At 43.8% G+C, this 23378-nt stretch overlaps 1 protein-coding gene and 1 long non-coding RNA gene across 2 annotated transcripts in view; one reads left to right on the forward strand and one right to left on the reverse strand.

Moving 5' to 3' along the window:
• LOC124405080 (homeobox protein aristaless-like) overlaps positions 1-23378 on the forward strand; it is a 61881-nt gene that overhangs the window by 30526 nt on the left and 7977 nt on the right. The window contains 2 exon segments of the mRNA XM_046879677.1: positions 16807-17134; positions 21552-21597. Coding sequence (XP_046735633.1) covers positions 16807-17134; positions 21552-21597 — 374 coding nt within the window.
• On the reverse strand, positions 701-19748 carry LOC124405089. The gene is made up of 3 exons (XR_006929065.1): positions 19736-19748; positions 928-944; positions 701-882 (listed from the first exon to the last, which is right to left on the reverse strand). It is a non-coding gene; the product is annotated as an uncharacterized LOC124405089 (long non-coding RNA).

Here is a 23378-nt window from a genome sequence, read left to right on the forward strand (position 1 = left end):
CGAGGCTCGTAGGTTAAACGTGAGATAAGGAAGATCGAACCGCGCGGTGCACAATGCTTGTGGAATTGGTTCGCTGCTGCTGCTGCTGCTAGGATCGTTCCCGGTCATCAGCACCACGACGACGACGACGATGATGATGATGATGATGACAGATACAGATTTCTTCTCTTGGCATTTGAGATGCGTGAGCCGGTGGTACCAACCTTGTTGCCTATGTGCTACCAAATTCACCCTCGTAGGGAAAAGGGTCGCCAAGGATGACAGCGGTAAGATCGGCGGTATCGCTGCGTTTCCACCGGCAGTGTCTGGTTGGTGGTTGCCATTCCGAGCGACATTCTCTCCCTATCTTCTCTTTTCCCCCCTCGTATTTCTCCCACCCCTGTTACTCCAGGAGGGCACGACGAGGCAGGTTATAAGAGACGAAGTGCCGCAACGTCATGGGCGGTGTTGCGTATGCGTAGGGAGTCTTAGTGGTTAAGTTGTACGGATGCGGCTGGGATTGGTCGGCCAACAGCCGACGGGGAGGACCTGCGCGTTCGCGGGCGGTTACCATCGCGGCTAAAGACAAGAGAGAGGGACGCTCGTTCGACAGAGAAAGGCCGATCCCGCTGATCGCTGGACGACGAGGGAGAGAGGGAGAGAGGGAGAGAGGGAGAGAGGGAGAGAGGGAGAGAGGGAGAGAGGTCCGAGGGGAGATGTGGGGCAAACCGGGTGTCGGTGCAGGAGTCGGGATTCCATCTGCCTCGCAGGCACACCGTTTCACGCAGTCGCAGTGACCGCACCTACCACACCGAACCGTGTACACCTATAACACCGGCCGTCGCGCCTCGATCGCGTTACGTTAGAAACCAAAGCTATTGCGTAATCGACCCTGTGTACTTACTTACTTATTGTTAGGCCTACGTGCAGCTTGCGAATGCGCGATACATACGGACATTTCGCGGCTCGAAGAAGATCGCTTGTGATCGAACGATCAATCCGATGATCTCGTGATCCCGGTCGAACGGTCATCCTTTACTTATGTGTGTACATGCCTGTCTCTGTCTCTACGTGCAGTTGTGCATTGTAGATAGTACCGCGGTGTTGTGACGAATACATGCATTTGTATTTGTATTTATATATATATATATATATATATATATACACACATGTATGAAGAACTAATATTTAAACAACTGTGTTTGAACTGTCGCCCTCGTACGACCTCACGTTTTCTCACCACCGATTCTGTGTCTCCTAACGTTATACCTACCTGAGTGCAATTTAGCCTCCTGCACGAGCGAGCCACAATAAAGACGGACAACGCGATCGTTAACTACGTCGTTGTTGGTCAAGAGTAATCCTGTCGACGCAGAAGGGTGAGTCATTAATACTGCACGCCTTTATCGCAACTTCTCGGTGACACGCGACCAGGAACAACTTTGCGACGATTATATGAACAGGGGTGTTTTGATGCAATGCTCAATGTTCGTATGTACGCGGAAAGCACGCGTGAATTCTGGCCTGTTCGATCGATATTATATACTTGTAGCTACTTGTGTCATGCTGCACATGGGAATGCAACGAGAAAATTAACTTTCACTGTATAACCTACGTTATACATCCAGCTTTACCCTTGGTACATTTGTTTTTGTTCTTCGTATCACAAAGCCTGAATTATACACGACACACTGTATCAACGGTGGGTCGGTCGATCTTTCGGATCACGTAGAACTGCGGCGAGGTATAGAAATACTTGAAGCAAAACACTAATTATCCGAGTAATGATCAAAAAGGGGGTATATAATAAAGTATGTAAGTAGATTTCTTGGCCGCGTCGGTCGTCGCTGCGCCTTCTTATAGCCAGCCGAGTCCGCGTGATAATTTGATTTTAACGCGCGAATGATCGTGCCGCGTGGTTTATATCTATTAGACATGCGCGTTATTGTTCGTACAGCGACGTCATGCAGTCAGAATCGATTGCAACACGGGTGATTGCAAAAGCTCGAGTTGTTTGTCTCGAGATAATTATCTGCTGATGAAATATATATTACATGGAGTATAGTTGGTTACTGAGTATAATGTAAAATGTATTTTATACATATTTCCGTATAACTAACGAAAAGAGCTTGGAAATATATAAGTTGAAATATTTGAAACACCGTACGTGCCGTGGTACGGTAAAGACATATTTATAATATATGATCTATAATATATATAATTTAACGGTAATCGTGTTTCTTTGCGATAAGCAATCTTAATTGGATGTTACTCATACATATATATATATATATACACCTGTGACTACGACAAAGAGTATGACTTACAATTACAAATAATATGTTCCATGAAAAGTTGCTTCGACGATTTTTTATTCCAATGACTAACCGTTATCCCGTTATACCTTTCAACGGAAATCGCTAATGGGACGACAAAGATGTGGCGCCCAGCGTGACTAACGATATCTAGAGACCGTCGGTGCAGCAGCACACAACGAAGTCTGGGGTGACCCTGCAGTGATTACCGTCATTCCTATGTGACGGATGAAATCCGGTCTACCACGTGTGCACGCGTCGATCAAACGTTGAACGAAATCGCTGCACCGGGAAAGCGTGACTGCGCGATGAATTCCAGACTCCGTATTACAGTACCGGAATATAATTGCATTGTATACATACGCTAAGTTCTTGAATAAGTTTTTCGATAAGAGGCGCGTTTATTGCCGTCCGAGGGTGACGTGTTCCGCTGCTCGGTTCACATCGTGCACAAGATTCAATCTATATGTAAGAACATACAATTGTGTCACGATTAGATAAGATATGCAATAAACGAGGAGAGCCGCGCTCCAACAAATCCCCTCGCTTCAAGCCGTGTCAGCATGTGTAATTGTATAAGCTGCTAGATAGAAGGGATATTTCATCGGAAATCCACGTTATACCTTGCACGGCGCAAGGGGGGGGCATGGCAATCTTCCGAAGCTTCGGCCTCGTCGGGACTTATAATATGAGAGAGTTTCTTGGAAAAAATATATACACTCAGGGCTAAGAGATTTTGCACCTCATCCCGGTTTCGATGCAGGAATTAAAATTGCAAATAAGAAGTGCGGGGATTAAAAAAACGCCGCCGACCGCGGGATCCTTCCGCGAATGACAATCTCTCGGTCGCGGGCGAGCAGATTATTGTATGAGTAACGCGGAGGGAGATATACTCTCGAGTTTTCTCCCGGCTCGACGCCGCCTCGGAGAGGGAGGGAGGCAGGGAGGCGCGGCTGATAGGGAACTAGTCCTCGGGATCCCCATTAGCGTAATGGGGCAGCGTATAGTCTTTGCGCGGAGTAACGGTCATCTCCGAGTGTAGGTACCTACCTGCTCGGGACCAACCCGGGGTGCCAGGGACGTCGACTGTACCGTCGCCCGATATACCTCGGGCTCGAGGATCATGCCAGCTTTTAATAAGAGGGGAACGGGGTGTATACGCGCCGCGGCGGCTCGCGACCGGAGATAACGACGGTAAATAACTTGTTTATATCTACTCTACTGCAGCGCGGGCTCAACCTGAAAGCGTACGCTATACCTAAGCCGACAACGCGATGATCACAGGATTTCAGGGTGTACCGGTCATTCTTGGCTGCGGCGTGGATAATGTCACACGACGTTGCATGCGTTTCAGATACACCACCACCGGATATATATTGTATATCTGTGTTGTTTTGAAAACGAAAATGGGAACAACGCGCAACGATTCAGGGGATGGAGATTATAATATATAATCTCTATGCAAAGTTGACACGAGATAAGAAATCGTGCATCTTTAAAAAAAGGTGTTATTTTGAAGGAAATAAAGAGGACATCGTCGAATTGAAGACGGTATATGTCTTGGCGTGATCCAGGGTATAAGAACTGCTCAGATATATTATATCTGAGAGTTTCGTTCAGCGGTTAAATGCAAACTTGAAATCAAACGTGTCGCTTTTGACGTACGTCGATTTACCTTCGTAGAGAGATGATACTTCGGATTTGTTGGAATGTCTGAGGCGTTTAAATTTTTTATTACTCTCAAATTTACATAATGCGTCTTTTCAATGATTATACCACTACACAGCACGAAATCTTCTAACAAATATTCCACGAGTCGTATGTGTATAGTAAATAAATCACAGAGCGTATCGATACCGTCCGATTCTTTCACCGTTAGATTATTTATCGTTACTTCTATCAGTAGACGTCGATCTTTACTGTCGGTGAAAGAAATGGAGAAACAGGTTTTAAAAAAACGCCAAAGTAGCCTCCTAAGAATCATTTACAAATTATGAGAATTGTCTGCTAAAATCCTACAGGAGATACTATAGAAGAGGAAATATACTTGTAACATGGGGTTAAATTACCGGGATTTCAGAAGGGTACTGAAAGTTCGAGAGAGAAGTAAAGTTAAACCTAAAAAGAAGCAGGAACGGATAGCTAAGTGGAAGAGACATCTTGCGGGACTTCTACCAGGTCGTAAATTTTTTTACACAGTCTTCGCCGCTCTGTTATTTGCGGGGGTTGCGGAGATCCAGCACTCTTTTCGCCACCGGTTCGTATTATACCACCACTGGAACGAGACGGAACAACCCTAGCTCGATGCAACAACCTGCAGTTACCTGGGTGGTAGCTGCCTCCCTTTATCCGTGGACACCAGGCCTTACCACTTACCGGCCGCGTCGCTTCCGGTCTCTGGGTTTCTCCTCATCGATCCGCCGTTTATCTCGCCGAGCAGAAGTCCTCGTGAATTTATACCTGAAACGCGACGCGTTGCGTAAGGTCCTAGAGTATCCTGCGTGAGACTGATGAAACAATGCCGGGAAAACGACAGCCTTTTGCATCCAGTCCGTATGAATAACGGTGTAATTTAATCCAATGCAGTTTTCAACAATGTGAGAAATCGCTGTAAGCTTCGTTTGCCGAAGTTTTCAATTGATATTTAATATATATATACCGTGATTTCCATCAAATATGTATGTTTAGGGGCATTAAGAAACCCCGCGCGCATCCCACTGTCCTACGAGATAACAACCGGCGTTGCGAATCTTGTCGTTTAAAAGTATCATGTCCTGTTACAGATTTCCCGAAGCGAAAATTTATACTTATTACTTGCAGCGGCGTGCATAACTTGGCATAAACTTTAAATAAATCTAGATAGTCGTCGCCCCCGGCGGGGTATAAATTCTAGTTTAACCATTACACCTTTTCCCCGGTCGGACGACGCGCGGGATGCGTGCATGGTAATAAACGTGTTGCCGCGAACACCTCACTCCACCCTCCCTTCAGCTTGAGCGTAGGTAGCTGGTATACCTTGGTATACAAGGATCCTTGCGCCTATTTGGTAATTGTGTACTTATGCAATCTCCGTGGTAATATAACGCGCGGGAATGGAGGATGGAGGTGGGCACACGCGTTACAGGCACATAAATATACAATTCACGAGCAACAATGCGAGAGGGTACCTACCTACCTACCTACCTACCTACCTACCTACCTACCTACCTACCTACGGTTGGGCTGCGGACATACGTGCGATCCAGGGAAAATGATGACGCGGCATTATCATATATAATGCAAGGAACATTAGTAGCTCGTTAAAGATAGGGAACTTAACAAATGGATGTGTTCCAAATTAGCACTCACTCACCGTGTATAGCTGATCTTATAACGTGCGCTGTGCTTCTGACCACGTGGCGTTGGGACGTACCTACTTGTTCGTACCTCTGCAGTGTGTACACAACTCACCCTACAGAAATTTGCACCTACGTGTATGTATCCACCTTCTTTTGTTTGGAATAGACCTCGTTACTGTGGGCAGCGATTTATCAAACCTGCCGGTTACTACCGCCTGATGATATAATGAATTGCAAATTTATTCCAAGGCTATGTGGTTAAAAGTGTCTTGTTCGCGGCGTTATACACTTATCACTCCCCTGCCTCGCCCGTTCATTGTACTTTCGTGCGTACTTCTCTCGTTGTTGTGGCTTTTTTTCTTTTTCTTTTTTTTGCCCCAAATTTGACAAGACAATGATCATTAGGTATAACCTCGTACGTCGAACCTGATATCGCGCACAGATTGCTAGACAGTTGAAGAATAGAATATCTATGTATAGGTTATGCATACTTTGCGAGGGTTTGTCCTGTTATTAAATGTTTTTCAAAAGTGTTTACGATTTAAACATTTTTTTGCACATGTTTATGTATTACGCATACCGCAGCTTAATCGTCGTTCATTATATTGGCAAAAATTTAAGAGAATTTATATTGTTAATACCGTTATTGCGCAGATAAAATTTATACGAACCTATAGTACAGAATTACATGTATGATTTACGATTATTGCTAGACGTAAATTTTCTATACAATGTTAGAGATCAATTATTGTTTGACATCCTTGGAATGTAACGGCTGATATGTGTAAGGTGTGGCTGTGTGTACACACAGTGCTATAATGCACACTCGTAATAAGCCAGATTGTATTATTATACATGAGATCGTATGAAGTAATCGCTAATAACGTGGCTACGTCATTATGGAGTTTGATTACATTTTACGGATGTTTACCGAACAAAAACCTATTCGCGAGGGTAAAGAAGAAGAACGACCAGGGAAAAAGGGGTTAAAATAAAACAAACAAAACAAAAAAAAAAGGAAGAAAACAGTGACTCAGAAAAAGTGTATAGCGGTATTATGGTCGGAGAGCGTCGAGACGCCGAGCTGGGCGTGATGGAAGAAATAAAAGCGAAAATCAACACAACCTGCTGCAGGTCTAGGTATATAGGTAGGTAGGTAGGTTACTATAATGGGAAAAAAATTAATTGTTCTTGCCGAGGAGGAGATTTCGGCGCTCGGCAAGAGGGTGCGGCGATGAGAAGGTGCTCAGGATAATAGCTGGTACCCAACTTAAATGGTCTGTAGGTATATGAATCTTGGCAAAGAAGATGTCGCGTAACGCAAGTCACCGGAAGCAAGAACCTGCAGATGAATTCTCTCTCTCTCTCTCTCTCTCTCTCAATTTGTTCACGTGTTTCACGCATTATACTGCAGCCATTCTTCCTGTGACAATTACATTATTCTTCGTTTTAAAGATCATTATATGTATATATATATATATATATATATATATGTTTGCCGGAAACGAGACCGGGGAGAGGCCCGGTAACACCTGCTGCTGCAAGTGCATAAACTGTTCAGCTGGGCAACGGTACCGGGTGCTTAAGTCAAGTTGCCCCCGCGGCTCGCGTTGCTTCTACGGGCAAAAGTACTTTGAATTCCACTTAACAGCCTGGTATAAACTACCCTCTCATTTCCTAAGTAGACGGCCATTAATTATCCACCTCGTCTCTCTATACCCACTCCCTTTGTTCCTTTTTAACATATCTATTAATTACACTTCGAGTGAGGAAAAAACTACCCCCGTTATTAGCTCTTTTAGCTCTTCCAATGGTGGGATATTAGGTATATATTTATGTTACGTATGTGTATATGTAACCAGCGCAGCTTATATAATATATGCCGCACTTTCTTGGCGCCCGCATATCCGTTCGGATCGCGGCTGTTCTTTCCTCGGTCCTTTCCTCCCTTAGATGCAGTCATGTAGTATATTATAACGGTTTGAATCAAGACTCGTCGATTCTATCCCATGCATGAAATCCGGCTTTTTCAACTATCCTGCGGCGCGGTGGCCCGCATTACGTGAGGCCATTACTACCTTATACTCCACATCTACATCATTAACAACTTGTGTACGAAGTACACATGGTTAACATCGAGTTGTCCGGCCACAGGATATGACTCGATACTCCTGCAACAGCTCGCTCGAGGCCTCAATTTTTTACCTCAAGCAGCTGCGTATCTTCGGCATAAAGAATGCAATTGGGATCCTCTACTTTATGCATTTATTTATCATCTTATCCAACCATTCGATTCCAGTTTTACCTCATCTCCACGCGCCAAAATGTTAGTGCCAGAAATGAGGAATTAATGCAAACGCATTAAGCTCCCTGCAAGTTACCTTCTTCATATCTATATTCGACTCACATCTTTTTGTCGCTATCACGCGATGCCTTCAGAAGTATCGCGTACATGTAATACTCTAAAATCAAACAGCCTTGCTCTATTATCACGTTTCTTTTGACAGAAATTCCCGCTACCTGTAACCTCTACTTGTGCAAATCTGTACGTCAAATGGTCAAATCGTTTCTCTGCATGAAAGAAGTATTAATAACCGTCGAATAGAAAAGATTCAACAGTGTATTTCGGTAAGTCGGTCTGCTTCAGTGAAGTTTGCGCCTTTGCTAACGAGCAGAAGCTCAGGTAAGCCTGCAGGTGATTTGTTCTCGTGGTGGCAGCTAGTGGTTATCTCCTCGAGGTCGGGGCTTCCAGTTAATGACAAACCCCTGGTCGTCGCCGGGCTGACAGCTCTTGTTTCTCGATGCGCGTATTCCTATGGGTCCAGAGAATTTTTTCGGGAACAGCAAAATCGCTCTCTGTACTATACTCTGGACGATTCAAAGACCTGGTTTGTAACCTAATATCGCGTTATCGATCATCATCATTCGCGATCTCCTCAGCGAAAGGGCAAATAAAACGCACCGTCGAACCGTCGAGAGAATTGTGTGTTCCTAATTGTGCAGGTAGTACATCGTCCCCAAAGTCACGGTTGTCACGTTCTGTACCAATGAGTACAGGTGCGGAGAAGCCTTCGCTTCGACAACATACAGACCCGCTCGTTTCTTACTCACCTGGGGGCACAGAAGACGCGGATAGGGAGGCAGGGAGGCGAAGAGGCCAGGTAGAAAGGTAGGAAGGTATTGTCAGCGTGCGACGACTTCATCTCGGACTCGGCAGGGGAAAAAACTGGGTCTGACGGACGCGACTCGCTACTATTAAACGATGATCAAGTCAGACCTGACGCCGAGAATTACCGATTATCATCCAGCGGTAAAATCCTTTCTTTACTTCCGTTGTCACGCTACTGTGATGCTATACATCCAGGTAGTCTTTGGTCAAAATTGTCTCGAGCTGAACCTGCGGTTTTTGGGCTATAACAAATCGCACTGCCGACATAGGGAATTTATTATTAAAGCGAGCATAGAGTCCCTATATCTATGGAGATTTTATGGCGAAAGAGAGAACACGACACTGTCTACTAGAGTTTTTTTGGACCATCACTTTTACGGTAGGAAAGACTTTGTAATAGCAGTACTACATCGGCCATAGACCAAGTATCGCGAGCAACGTTCACTCTACTTTTTTTATTCTATTGTCACGGCGCACGTAGCTGATGGTAGCGAAGAACGGCGCGAGGAGATTGTTTAGTATCCGTAGGTATAGCTACTTGGCGGAAGACAATTAAATAAGCCCAAGATAACGGCGTTATTCCATTGTAGTACTTTTGTACAATTAACAGATGGTGGTAATTACTCTCGAAGTTCACGTCGAAGACAATGTACCTAGTTAGTATACATCTAAATGAAATCTATTCAATGGAAGGAAATGGTTCATCAGTTTTCAATTACTGAGATACCAAAAATGGTTTCGACTTGTAATCAGCGCTACATTGTTTGGAAAAAAGTTGAAATTCTGTGCACTTTTACTTTTGTAAATTACAACGGTATGTAACAGAGCATAGCTCGAAATACATCGGATTCCCAAATTTCGTTCTCGGGAAGGTTTCGCCTGATGAAAATCGCAATAGAGATGTAAAACGTAACTCGATTCGCAACGCGGTTCCTTGTAAGGTCGAGAGTTGGTGTTTGGCTAAGACTCATCGTCAGCTGCAGCCGAATCCGCGAATCTCGAACTTCTGCACATTCGAGCGTGCCATGTATGTATACATGTATGTATATGTATATATAGGTACAGGAATATATGTACCTTTGCGCACGTCGGTATGAAATGAGTCGCGGGCTGCAGTATGGCGGAATTTCTTTATTCGTTGATAAAGTTTTTGCGTCTTAAGGAGGCGAAATTCTTTGCAGTTCGTTACCGCGAAATCTCCCCGCACCTGGCGAACTCGGATGCCTTGTCGCGGCTACCCGGAATTGACTCTTTCTCCAGCTATTATATACTGCCGCCGCAAATGCCTGATCCTTACCGTATGGTCAGACATATATTTCCAGCTCTCGGTCCACGGCAAGAAAAGAGCCGCTCGCTCATCGAAGACACGTTAAACGAATTAGACAGGAGAATGCGACCGCTCGATGGATTGCCTCGGACTACCTCCTGCCTCGCATCGCCGAACGATCATTCCTCTCTTGAATTAGATATATAGGTATACGCGACATGCCAAATCCGCACAGTAATTTGCACTCTTTTCATTTTACTGTGAAAATATATAGATTTTTCATCAAATTATATCTATAATAATACATAAAATTGCTTTCCAAAAAATCGTTGCATAGAAATTTAAAATGGGTTTTTGCTTTTGTGGAGGCACTGGATACACGAGATCGCCTCTTCACGCCTGCAGTTGTATGTGGGTATACTGTGAAATGATGATGGAATGAATCTTTGTCGCAAGGTATCGCGACAACTGTCACGCCTGTCGGCGTTGTCTTCATAATGGGATTTAATTGTGACCAGGGTATTATTTTGTTATTTTTTTTGACGGTTCGCGGTGATGGCGGGAGGTGGGGGGGGGGGGGGGCGCACATGACGAATCACACGTCATGGATTATAATACGCCAGTACACTGTTGCGTACCTGCCAAATGCTCGTGGCTCGGTTATTTTCTGTGTAGTTTCTCGATTGAGATAAGCGCGTATATAAATATAGCTACGTAGGTATATGTACGACATACAATACCTGCCGAGCTACCAGGGTTACGGAAATTGAATAATAATTGCCGCTGCTCGCTCGCTCGTCACTACCGTGTTATACCTGTTATATCTTATAATATACCTGCAGAAGCTACGATGGGGTGAAAGTCTGTGTAGAACACACGCACAATCTACATACCGTCGTCGTGAGCGCGTTGCGAAGACGCGTTCCATTTACATCTGTTATACATACATGTATCATCATCATCATCATTTAATAAGCCGTCCGCGGACCCGCGCTTTTCCCTCTCCGAGTCGTTTCTATCCGGCGCGATCTCTTTTAAATTAGAATCACTACGGGAGATAAACATTCGAAACAATGGGTTATAATTGTTGCCTCAGGTACACGCTGCCTTTTTTATCATCATATTCTTATCCTTTCCTGTCTTCAGCTCGCCCTCGTCCGCCTTCCGTTTTGCCCTCCATTCTTTGTACAGTAATTACTAAAGTAATGTTTAAGAGACAGATTTAGACACGTATAGATTTTTTTTACACAAAATTAATATTTGGAGTGTAATAAGTACTTTTTAATCGAAAATTTTCGCATCGAACATTGACGATTCAATCACTACGAACTCTCACAGCTCGTCGTAAAAGTATCAATTAGTCCCGGTGATGTGATTTTTCTTTCTTTCTTTTTTTTATTATTCTAATTTTTTTTCACCTGAACAACAGTTATTCATTTATTATTTTATGCGAGGGTCAACAAGTGTTCAGACAACTATCGCAAGCGAAACATATCGTAGTTATACTTATAACTGTGTAATAACTTAGTTATAACTTTGAAGTGATTAAAAATAATTGAAAGTGGTTTTGTGTAATATAATCTGGAAAAACCGGGGTACTTGGAATCTCGTATTTTATCGGTCGAACCCCGAAGCAGTTAATCATCGTCACTGGTCTCGGCTGTAAAGACATTCAACCTACACGGTGTACGTGTACCCATACACCCATACACGCGTAATGTGAAATGAATTAGAATGGTATTTTTATTAATCATAAAACGATCAGCTACGCTAATAGCCGACATCCGTTGGTTCGTACCTTGTACTCTGCCGCCGTATGTATCCGAGTTGTTTGTTTGCACGTTATACCCGCTGGTCCGAGGGGGGAGGGGGTAGGAAGAAAGAGGGGCAAACTAACGTGAGTGAGTTGCCTGCGGGGCTGCTGCTGTGCCGCCTCGATCCAGAGAATAATTACGCAAGCTGGGATCCGGCGGATGCCTGCATGTCGCGGAAAAATTCTGACAAACTTCTGCAGTACTTGCATTTCTTTGGTGGAGGCTCGATGTTGCAAGTATGACGTGTAATTTGTAGGGGAAAAGAGTGGAAAGTATAGGGGTTCATTTGCAATATTTAAAGACACCTGTGTGTAGTGTAGGTGTACTAGTACTTGAATGTTGTTAAAATTTGACCATTTTTTTGTTTTCTTTTTGTTTTGATTAACGTGAAAAGTATCGAATTGCAATTTTCAGTGATATTCGAATAGTCGGATTTCCAATTTTTTTTTAATCAATAACGGTAGACGGTGTTCGACGGTTTGCACACGGACGAAAATATATAAATGTAGGTTTTACACCTGTCGCGATGAATAACCATGTGGACAGCACTTTTAATTATGGCAGATGTTCCCGAGGATTTTTTTACTTTTTTCTTGGGACTCTTGTTATATATTGAATTTGCAAATCTTGGATAAATTTTTGTAGATTTAACTCCAAAAAAGTAATGTTCAGATTATTATATTCACCATAGGAGATGTGAAATGTAGAATATTTTTCTTTCCGTGCATATACGCACCAGCTGCAAAGCTCGGTTAATTAACCTGCATGTTACGTGCGCACGTAATGCGCGGATCGAAAAGGACACGTACGTATCAATTATTATCAATTATATAACGAATTGCGAAGCGTGTAAAAAACCTAATTATACTTCATAAATCAACCGCGTCGTTCACCACCGGCTACCGAGGCGCTGCTGCACTGCTGCACTGCTGCAGGCTGCACTTTGCTGGCAAAACGATGAACTCCATTGGCATCCTGTAAGTTTGAAGGGGTGTCGCCGGTCAGAGTGAAATGAAATTGCGTTCATTGTTTGGAAGAAGGAATTTAAAACTGGTAATTTTCAAGCAGGAATAATTGTATTCCGCATAACTCGCCTGATTCAATAGAACGTTTTGAATGACTTCGGAAATATTTTTGCAAAAAAAAAAAAAAAAAAAATGAAAAAAAAAAAATTATGCAATTTTACCAGATTTGCATGCATCGTATAAAGAATCGTTTAATTTCTACCACAACAGAAACGTCTCGTCATATTCTCAGCTGTATAAAAAAGTAAAAAATAATGTAATAAATTGACCAAGTTTTTTTTTTGCAAAAATAATCCAACAGGTTATTAGTTATCGAAGTTTATTAGTTAAGTTGCAGTAAAATAAGGCTTATGTATACGTTTTAGACGCGTTTTATTATGCATGCAGAATCAACGACGGTTTATAACAGAAACGTATGTATTCCATCGTTGAGTAGGTACCGGCGCGTACACCTTCCTGGGGTAATTTAGTAATTAATAGTGACATTGTAGGTAATTACATGCCGTGGATAATTGCGATTGTGCTAGTAGAAGCCATCATTCGATGCGGAACGAGAAAAAACTCACAATATTAATACTGCTGCCTCGCATATCACGCCGGCGTGCACCGTGTATAAAGTACCTCGTATACACCTACTATCATACCTTATATTATATTCACATGATGTTAATTATGTGAAAGTGCGTGTCGAACGACGCGCGTCATTTCCATCATATCGGGAAAAATTCTCGTATCGTTCGTGAAAATTGCGATCATAAAGAATTTGATCGCGCAAGTTTGTTAGCCGCGAAGTATGTTGTGACAATATCTCCGCTTTGCTAGGTAGAAAGTTTTAATCGTTCCTCGGACTTGGACATCGGCCAGGAGTAATTAACGCGTGATCTGTGTGCCTCTAATCACAATTTATTGATTGGATTATAGCTAGTCCTACCTGTGGAGAATCAGGGAACTCCTTATCTCACAGTTTTTACCTCAGATTCGGGAGTTTGCTGGTAGGAAACATGTCAGATTTTAATCCATTATACAGAAAATATTTTTGAGATGTATATAGAGGGATAAAAATGTTCTAATAGACTATCCAAATTGTTTCTCGTTAACTTTATGAAAGTCTATCGCGATACTTTGAGACTGTTTTTTTTTTTCAATTCTAATTGTTTTTTCTTCTTTATCATTGTTTACAGAATACACGCATATAATACAACCGACTTCCGTTTGATTGATTCAATCGAATGACGCAATGAGACTGCAGACTGCAATAAAATATGAGGAATTCCTCACGTTAGGTAAGATCTGATAGACAGTTGTGATCGGCTTTAACCACGGCAAAGGTCTTCCGATCACAGTTGAAGGTATTATACCTGTAACATATGCGGAAGAACCCCGCAAGAAGCCTTTGCGCTCGTTGCGCGCCTATTATAACGTAGGTACGTCGTAAATAACGAGGAGAGGCTGGCTGTAGTATCGTTTAACCGAGGAGGAATTAAGCATGCGTCAATTATTGTACTATAAACATGAAAATTATCGCGGCATAATAAACTAATTAACCGACTGATTGCGGCTGGATGCTATCCGAGTGGTATTTTACACGTAATATACAAACACTTGGCGGTGCGCGTGTGTGTGACGCTTGTGGGTCCGCGTTTATTACATTCGGTCGTTTTTTGTTGTTGTTGCTGAAAATATACTGTGGACGATAGGCTGATACGTGGCTACCTAAATGCCCAATGGATTTTTGTCCCCGTGTGACGCACTAATGGAACATATTGATTACTGTCGAAAAAAAAGAAAGACACATATATACATATATATACGCGCTGGTAAAAAATCTCGGCTCCCTCCAGCCTCCGGGCAAAAACTCAACGATATTGTATTCACAAGTAATACGTGAGATATAATGTAATCGGCGTACTTTCGAATCATACTTGCAAATGGTATTATATCGGTACGAGGAGCAAAAGCAGGCTGCGTGTCGTGTCGATACAACACACTGTGTATAACACATCGGTGCTATACACCGTCACGTGCAAACTCCGAGGTACAGTCCGCGATGCTTATCCAAGTAATTGAGTAATCGACCCGGGCAGTCGAGTGTAATTGGACGTTGATTATACCCGCCATAATACACCTACCGACGCTTTACATGTTTCGTGGCGAACAAGACCCGAGGGCCAAGAGCCAAGAGCCAGGAGTCGAGAATCAGGGACTCGCGGATATCGTATATGGAAATTTAACCAAAGCTGGTATCTCGTGGCCAGTCTCGTGTAAACGCCAGAAAGTCATTCCTCCATGGGTGCGAAGAGTCCCGGGAAATGGAACCAAGCGGCGAGGAATTCAATATCGACACCAGGCGACGATGTTGAATTAGAAATTGACACGGTATGGAATACCTTCAACAGCTGTATGGACAAATTAACGTTGTGCGTGGTGCGCGTCGTTATTAAGTGTATAACCAGCGGTGAGGGCGTTTTATTTTACATTTTATTTCATCTTTACAATCCGTTGATTGCCTCGTTATTGCTGGAGAAAGTATAACCAGCCGTAATGACGGACAGACCAATTAAAACACAACCATGCATGGCTGCATGGCGGCTTTGTATCACTGCATGGCCGGCCTCTCATCGGGATGTTACGTTTGTGTGGACCATGGGTGTCGTGATCTGTACTCATACAGTCGCGAACGGACGAGCGAATACCAACGACGCTGCGTTTACTATTACTTCTCTCTCTCTCTATATATATATATATATATATATTCAAGTCGCGGAGAGTAGATCACGGAATTTCGTGACGTATTCAATTATCTCTGTTGGCCACCGCGTGCACCTGGGGCAGCGAGACCTCACCTCATGTCTCGCGGTCCTTTCACCGACCTTGTTGCCCCTTGAATAACGCCTGTCAGACTTTCCGTTCGCGTACAAGCTAATTTCATACAATGTTGTAGGCATACCTTGTATATACCAACGTGCTTGGGTAAAATTCTTTCTTTTTCGATATTATTCTTGACTTGTAATGTATCTGGACAGGTATTTCACGAGTCGGGCAACTTCTGCCAGGTCACGCATATACGTTCCTTCAACGAGAATCGAGGATCGACTTCTCACGATCACTTGAACATTCTGAATTCTCGCACTTTGAAGCACGTGTTCTCGACATCCGCGGTGCAAGTTGTTCTTAATGTCCTCTCACGTCCTCATATCTTGGTAAAATGGGTGTCTTGACATTCGACAACTTATATGCAATATTTTCGCGTTTCGGAATTGAACGACAGATTCTGTTTAGAGGAAAATACGAATTCACTTGTTCATGGAAATATTGTTCGTTCAAGTTCCCACCAGGGATACTGGAGGGCTTGGTGCAGGTACTTAGGCAAGTGTACTCATCTCCTCTACTACTATGTACAACATGTATGGTAGGGTACTCTTTTGTTTCCGTCTTCCAAACATCGTTCTCGTCTCCATTATATACCCTTTCATTTCATTTTTTGAATCAACCTTTCCGGGAGGGGCTTCATGCGACGTGGGTCCCAACACAGAAATGGCTTTCGGGACATTGCGGTTAGGCTGTGGTACGGTTATACCGAAAATCGGAGAGGCCGGTTTATGGCGTTTGGGACCCGTAGTCGGGGCCCGGAGCTGACGGTTTTGCTCCGGAAACCAGACCACAAATTTTCCCGCGTGTTCCGGGAATCAATTATGATAATTCTACGCTCACGAAACGGTAATGAGGTTAATGGTCCCTCTCCGCCGCCCACTGCAGGCTAGGAGGCCTGCACTCGACAATGAATCTCGATCTAACATACCTACCGTAGTATTATATACATAACAACGGCAGCAAAATCTCACCCTTGACTTGTTTTGTCATCATCGCTGAGGGAATTTTTCGGCCTTATTTCGTTGCAGAGAACTCGGTGCCAGGCAGCAGCGAGGTGGTCCCGCGGACGAGTCCCGCGGGCAGCTCGAACGGGTCTGTAACCGGGAATCACCCGTCGGCCCGAAACCTCCAGACGACGTCCCAACAAATGGGGATATCCACCGAGGATGCTCGACACGACGACGACGGGGGTCATCCCCGCGCTGCCGCCCCCGCTAGCCCCGAAAGCGAACCGGAAACCGACGAATACACCCCCAAGCGGAAGCAGAGGCGGTACAGGACCACCTTCACCAGCTTCCAGCTGGAGGAACTCGAGAAGGCATTTTCCAGGACTCATTATCCCGATGTGTTCACCAGGCAAGTGCACTTGAATTTATACTACTAACTTACGAGACCACATCTCGATGCAGCCCTTCTTCGTTAACTGCGAAACCATGCTGATCCCCGTGTTATTATACACGCTCTCGGGGCAATTTGAAGAACGATTTCTTTAACATTTCATTTCATCGTTGCGTATGCCCTACCATTTGCTCTCGCGAATCCTTTATTAGGTATACTATCAACTGGCTGGTCCTAACAATTTTCAACTCTCAGCCGTTTTCGATTCTGAGATGGCTTTCACGCGAATTAGTCCATTCGAATGAAACAACCGAGAAGTTCATATCTCCTGGTGGATTGCAGACGAGTAAGGAATGCAGTAGTACTTTTTTACTCTCGAAATGCGGAAATCATTTGTCTGAAGTACCTGCACAGATTGTATAGAAATTGAATATTTCACATACGTGTACCTCACACCCTGAAGCGTGACATCGTCGACGTAAAGGCATAAATCATATGGTATGTAGTCAAGTATTTGTGCGCCTGCTCGATCACGCGTGTATGTGACTATCGGAATATACCAACGAAGACATGGACCAGTACAGATTTCCTGCCCGTACGAACGGGTATACATACATATATACATATATATATATATACATAGGTCTCACCGTTAATTACAAGAACCCACACCGTGCTCGCAGCGCTGGGAGCGCACCTATTACGAACGATTACGCCGCTATTAGTTACCAAGTCCGGTTTAAAAATCTGAAGATAGATTACCCCGTTGCAGCCTCGGAAGCCATTCTACCCATAAGCTTCGGCTATTCCTCATAGTCCATAATCCATAGTCCATCTAGCGAGAGCTGGGTCATCACGGGTCGGAGGAATTCTGCCATATGGTATATACATTATAGATATCGGGTATAATACTTCCGTGGATATTACGTGATATCCGCGTGTCCCAGCTTTTGCAACCCCATGCGAAAGATCGCATGTTGGGTAGGTTTTGGTTTATTTATTTAGTTTTATTTCTTTAGAACATTTCAATTTAAAATACTTGTATGCTCAGACGTGTGCTTGGAATAGTTATTACGGAAGGAAACAGTTGAGGTATAATGAAATGTATTACGACTGTTACTGATTTGACCCGTTGTACACGAAGCTTAGGTCTATGGAAATCAGACATCTTGATATCATAATTCGAGACAACGGCTACCGGACGCATTAATTTTTTCCTCACGATCTATTAGAGAGCGGTTAATTTCAACGAGCGCAAACTTTCAAAGGTGCAGGTTCGTTATAAAGGCCTCTTCCTTCCTCCTCTCTCTCTCTCTCTCTCTTCTTCTCTCGTATACCTACTCCCGGCTTGTGTACGCCGCGTGATTATTATAATGGTCAAAAACTAACATCGATCGCGGATCATATATATCGATGATATACATTTATCGAGGCGTGCGGCGAGTAGGCGCGGTAGCCAGAGTTATTTTCTTTATCTAAATTAGATCTTGGAAGAGGCGGCGGAGGGGCTGACGTTTATGGTCAAGGAGTGTACGCGCGTTTTATATGCCTGGTTTCTCTGTCGGTGCTTCACACCAAAATTACTAGCACGTGTCCCTACACTATGAAAGAAATATTCAGCAATTAAAACGATCGAGGTTTGAAAAAATCGTTCATCAAACTTTTTGAAACTCATTTTAGATTGCCGAACGTTCGTTATACTGTAGATATATACATGATGACACGGTTATACGAAGACGAACGAACGATTATTTTATATTTTATTTGAATGAATTTTTTATTCTGAAAATTAAGTTTCAAGTCAGTGATCGTTGATCCGTAATAACAATTACCAACGTTTCTTTGTCGAAATAATAAACTGCATATCGTTGAGACCCGTTCAAGGCAGTCACAAATTTTATTAGCTTCTAAGCGGAGTCATAGTCACGTTTTCAAATACCAATTCAAAATTAGCGCGCATGTATCTCGCTCCCTTTCGTAAGATTTTTTTTCAGTATTTTAGGATAAACAGTGTCGCACGGAAGTCTCGCCGCTGCACTCGCCGTTTATCAAGCAAGTTTATCGCGTCCCTGCACAGTGACGTATAAGCTGCAGTCCGCAGTGGATGGCCACCCAACGCGTATCCACGGGACGACTCATTTCCAGTGACAGCCAGGGTGCAGCCGATCCTCCCGGCTCCTGGAGGTCTAGACGATAGCTAAGAGCCAAAAGCGGTTGCGCTGCGGAATGGGATAGGAAGACGCGTATACATACATATACTTATACATAGGTGTACCTGCTGCTACACGGACGCGGCATAACGGAACCGTGATAGGAGCTACACCCTTCTATTAGTTTGTCCCCTGGTCGGAACCTAATTCCAACGATAGCGCCGATTCCATTCTCAGTGCTTCCCAACCGGGCTGATACGTCGTCTGCATTTAGGTATAAACATAAAGATTCATCTCGGCAAGATTTCAATCCACTTTGAACGATTCCGTGGAATTTCAGCAGGTTTTTTTTTTTTTTTTTTTCAAATGTGGAATCGGGAAAAGCATTTTTTAGACATCTTTACGTAACGGAGTCACAGAGTCGTACCCCAATTTTCAGGGTGTCGCTCATTATTGGTCCCCGCTGGACCACGCGTATTATCTTATGGAGACATATCGCACGCGACTCGCGGCAAACAAGATGGCCGTGTGTCGCCTCGTGGATCTAACACACATGTCGTACAAGAGAGTAAGAGAGAGGGAGTGTGGTGGCAGGGGAAGGGGGGGGGGGGAGGTTCGGAATATACTACACTCGACAACTACGGGAGGAAAGTAACGGGACCGGTTCGTTCTGACTGGACAAATCTGATTGGTTGGATGGATTCCGTTCAAAGTTTGTTTTCTGGACTGTCTCGGCCATGGCTTTGCAACTCGTAGGAAAAAAGTTGGAATGTAATTACGATTCGCTAATGTTTGCGAGATTGACATTATTATTATTATTAAAAATATAAAACAGCCTTTTTTCTTTTTTTTTGCGGTGATGAGTAAAAAGAACCGTATTCGAGGTACCCTAATCCGATTCCACGGAAGCCGTATACTTAATATCTCCAGAATCCTGACTATATATAATGCTAGAACAGGCCAGTTCACCGGAATTCGTCTCATCACCTGTTATTTTCGAATTATTTATTTTCTGTCGCTGTAACAGTTGCTTTGTTGTATGAATAATTAGCCGCGTCGTCGTCAAACTGCACGTACGGGACGGCCAGTCAGGCAGCGAGGAGGTTCAAAGCTGGGTTTAAATTGATTAGATTCGTGGGTGAGAGGAGGGTGAGAGGAGGGTGAGAGGAGAGTGACGGGTGTTGAGGGTTCTGGCACAGATTTCTGGGAAAGGATTCGCGCGTGTGTATAACTATTATACCTATTATTTGCATATATACATCTGTATAGCGCTACGCGCGCGCTGTTCTCCCTTCTTGCGCGCAGGACGTGTCTAACGGCTGGTATTTTATACAATTTTATATATGTACACGTGTGTGTGTATATATTATACCTATACATGCATTCCCTGCCTTTCAGGGTTTCAGGCAATTCGAGTAATTGCCACACAATTACATTATCTAATTAACCTCTCGGGGGAGCTGGGGTCCCATCCAGCCGTGATTGTTCATGCCGCAATCCTAATTATTGTTGTTAACTGCTGCTGCTGCTGCTGCTGATTCTGATGCTGATGCCGCCGCCATGCGACGCACTGTGCGGCAAACCCTTTTTTGCAGCATCCCGCACACCTCTGACTGTGTAGTACAATCTTTGCAGTTTACACGATCCGACGCAGTGTGGCTGCATGGCTACTTCATCCGCTTTGTTACTATACTGCTTGCATATTATCTTCCACCGTGACCTTTGTAGTAAAATTTAGCGAAGAATCGCAGGTGAACACCTTTTCCAACGGCACGTCGCCCCCTTTGTTTAAAACTTGTTTCTTAATTGCACTTCACTTATTTTACACAATCATTTGAATTTTGCGTGCTGCGATGCGGCAGTCAGAGGGTGAAGTATCGGTGCATACGTGGGCTTATGACGTATACGTAAAGGCACATACCTATACCGATCCCTCTCTACACAACCTGTAATTTATACACACTCGAATTTCTTACGCTATTGCGGCGCAAGTGATTCTAAACGCTGAATCGCGGCTTCTGTATAATCAGGAACATTTACCGGCGATTTTGCGAACATCTGGAGCAATTTGCGATCCAAATGAGAGCGCTCGGCTCCATCGGACGCCCCACAAGGGCCCCGAACCCCCGGGCCCCAGGGCCTTCGGGAAGTCCTGCAATCGATCCGGTTAATGCTTTCATCCCATCATCCCTTTGGCTTTGGGCCTTTGGTGTATACGAGTATACAGTATTGATGATCGAATCGTCTCCGCTATACCTCTAATTTTATCCTCTTTTGTGTTTCAGGGAGGAACTCGCGATGAAAATTGGACTTACCGAGGCTCGCATACAGGTTGGTTATATATTTTTTTATGCATTCTCTAATGTACTTACTTATCTACACTTATTTCGATCGGGCATAGTTGCGATATATTTTGACGGCGATAGTCGTGAAAGAAAAACACACTTTTTATTTTTATATTATATAGTTTGACGTAAAGTCTATATAGTTTTAAATTTTCAACTCAAGTAAATTCAACCCTTCCGCATTCTGTTCAGTTTCTTTTCAATAAAATTATTCGGTCATCCAACACACAAAGGTGGGAAAACTCGTAGACCCTCGTGGCGAAATATTTAGTTTACTGCGTGTAACCCACGACCTTCGTACCAGGAGTAGGTAAGAAATGAGATCTCGGGTCGGTTGGTTACGGCGGGTTTCCACTGCACTTATAAGGTCGTACCGTACACAAACATAACTACCTACTATAAGTATATAATGTATAATAGTGTACATTACAAAGTAGATAAATGTCGGGGAGAGAAGAAAAATCGCGACGTGCAGCAGCTCTGTTGGTATTGCGCAAGACGAAATTGCACGGTCTCGAGAGCTAAGCAGCGAACATCAGGCACAAGGTTTAACAGCTCAGGCCTCTCGGAACCGATTTAGATCGGCGAGGTCCGTCACCCGGCCCAACTCCTTTCGCTGTTCAGTAACTAAACCTCCAGGGTAGAAAAATTATCCTACGTCTTGAGGATCCCTTCGTCAATGCAGGGACTCGCAGGCAGGTAAACGCGGGAAAATGACCAATGGTTAATTTGTACGCGGTGCGATTCATGTATGTGTGTGTGTGTGTGTGTGTGTGTAATACACCCGTAACTGGAGCGGTAATTTCTTGGCGAATCGTAAAAATGATGTTACCTCCGTTATTTATAAACATTGTTTCTTTTTTTTTTGCCTTCTTTTACACGTTGCGTATATCTACTTAGTTGGACTCATGCAGCAAAAGTGTAATAAGATCGAATTGTTCCCCGAGGGTAGAAGATTTCTCTCATTAGAGAATTAGGTAATTCTATACTTGCAACATGAGGTAATTTAATTCTTTCAAACGTACTCCCGCATATTTTACGAAGCATCCGAGACGCGCAGGTATAGTATAAACCTCGTTGAGAACCACTGACGGAATGACACGCATCAAGAACCAACGGATAATTATTTCGAGGAATCACTCAAAGTCTTAAGTAGTAGCCTGACTGCGGGATCGCTTGCCCGTCCTCCCTCTCTGCCAGCTCCGTCTCTCTCTTTCTCTCTCTACGTATATATTTCTACGTCGTTCTTCTTTCATTTTTTTTTTCATTCTATTCTTTTTTCTCTTCATCTCGTCGTCTTTCCTCCTCGTCCACCTTGCCCGAGTCTCCTACCGTTGACTGTATAACAACAACCCTTCGAGTCACCCCGTTGCAACCTAGACTGCAGGCTGTGAAAAAGCTTGCATTATTGCATTATCCTCGTGGATGATGTGGTTTGACGCGAAATTCCACGGGACAAGGCGACGAAAGACGAAAAGTGAGGGGATGAAAGATGAAAAGTAAAGAGCCAGCGTCAGCCTTCGTATAATAGGTACCTCCACCTATACGTACGTAGAGATACCTAATATATTGGCTTCGTGCCACGTTCCATTATCGCAGAATTTATGCAAAGTGCTGATTTATTGGCTGTAAGCAAGAGCAAGGCGGACATTAGGGTCCAACTGGGGGCTCGTCCTCTTTCTTCTCCCAGCACTTACCCCGCAGACGACGGCAGCAGCCGTGTTCTACCTTGTAATACCAGCATAATAGCCGCCGTCGCCAATTAGG

This window comes from Diprion similis, chromosome 4 (assembly GCF_021155765.1).
Source record: "Diprion similis isolate iyDipSimi1 chromosome 4, iyDipSimi1.1, whole genome shotgun sequence".
Classification (NCBI taxonomy): domain Eukaryota; kingdom Metazoa; phylum Arthropoda; class Insecta; order Hymenoptera; family Diprionidae; genus Diprion; species Diprion similis.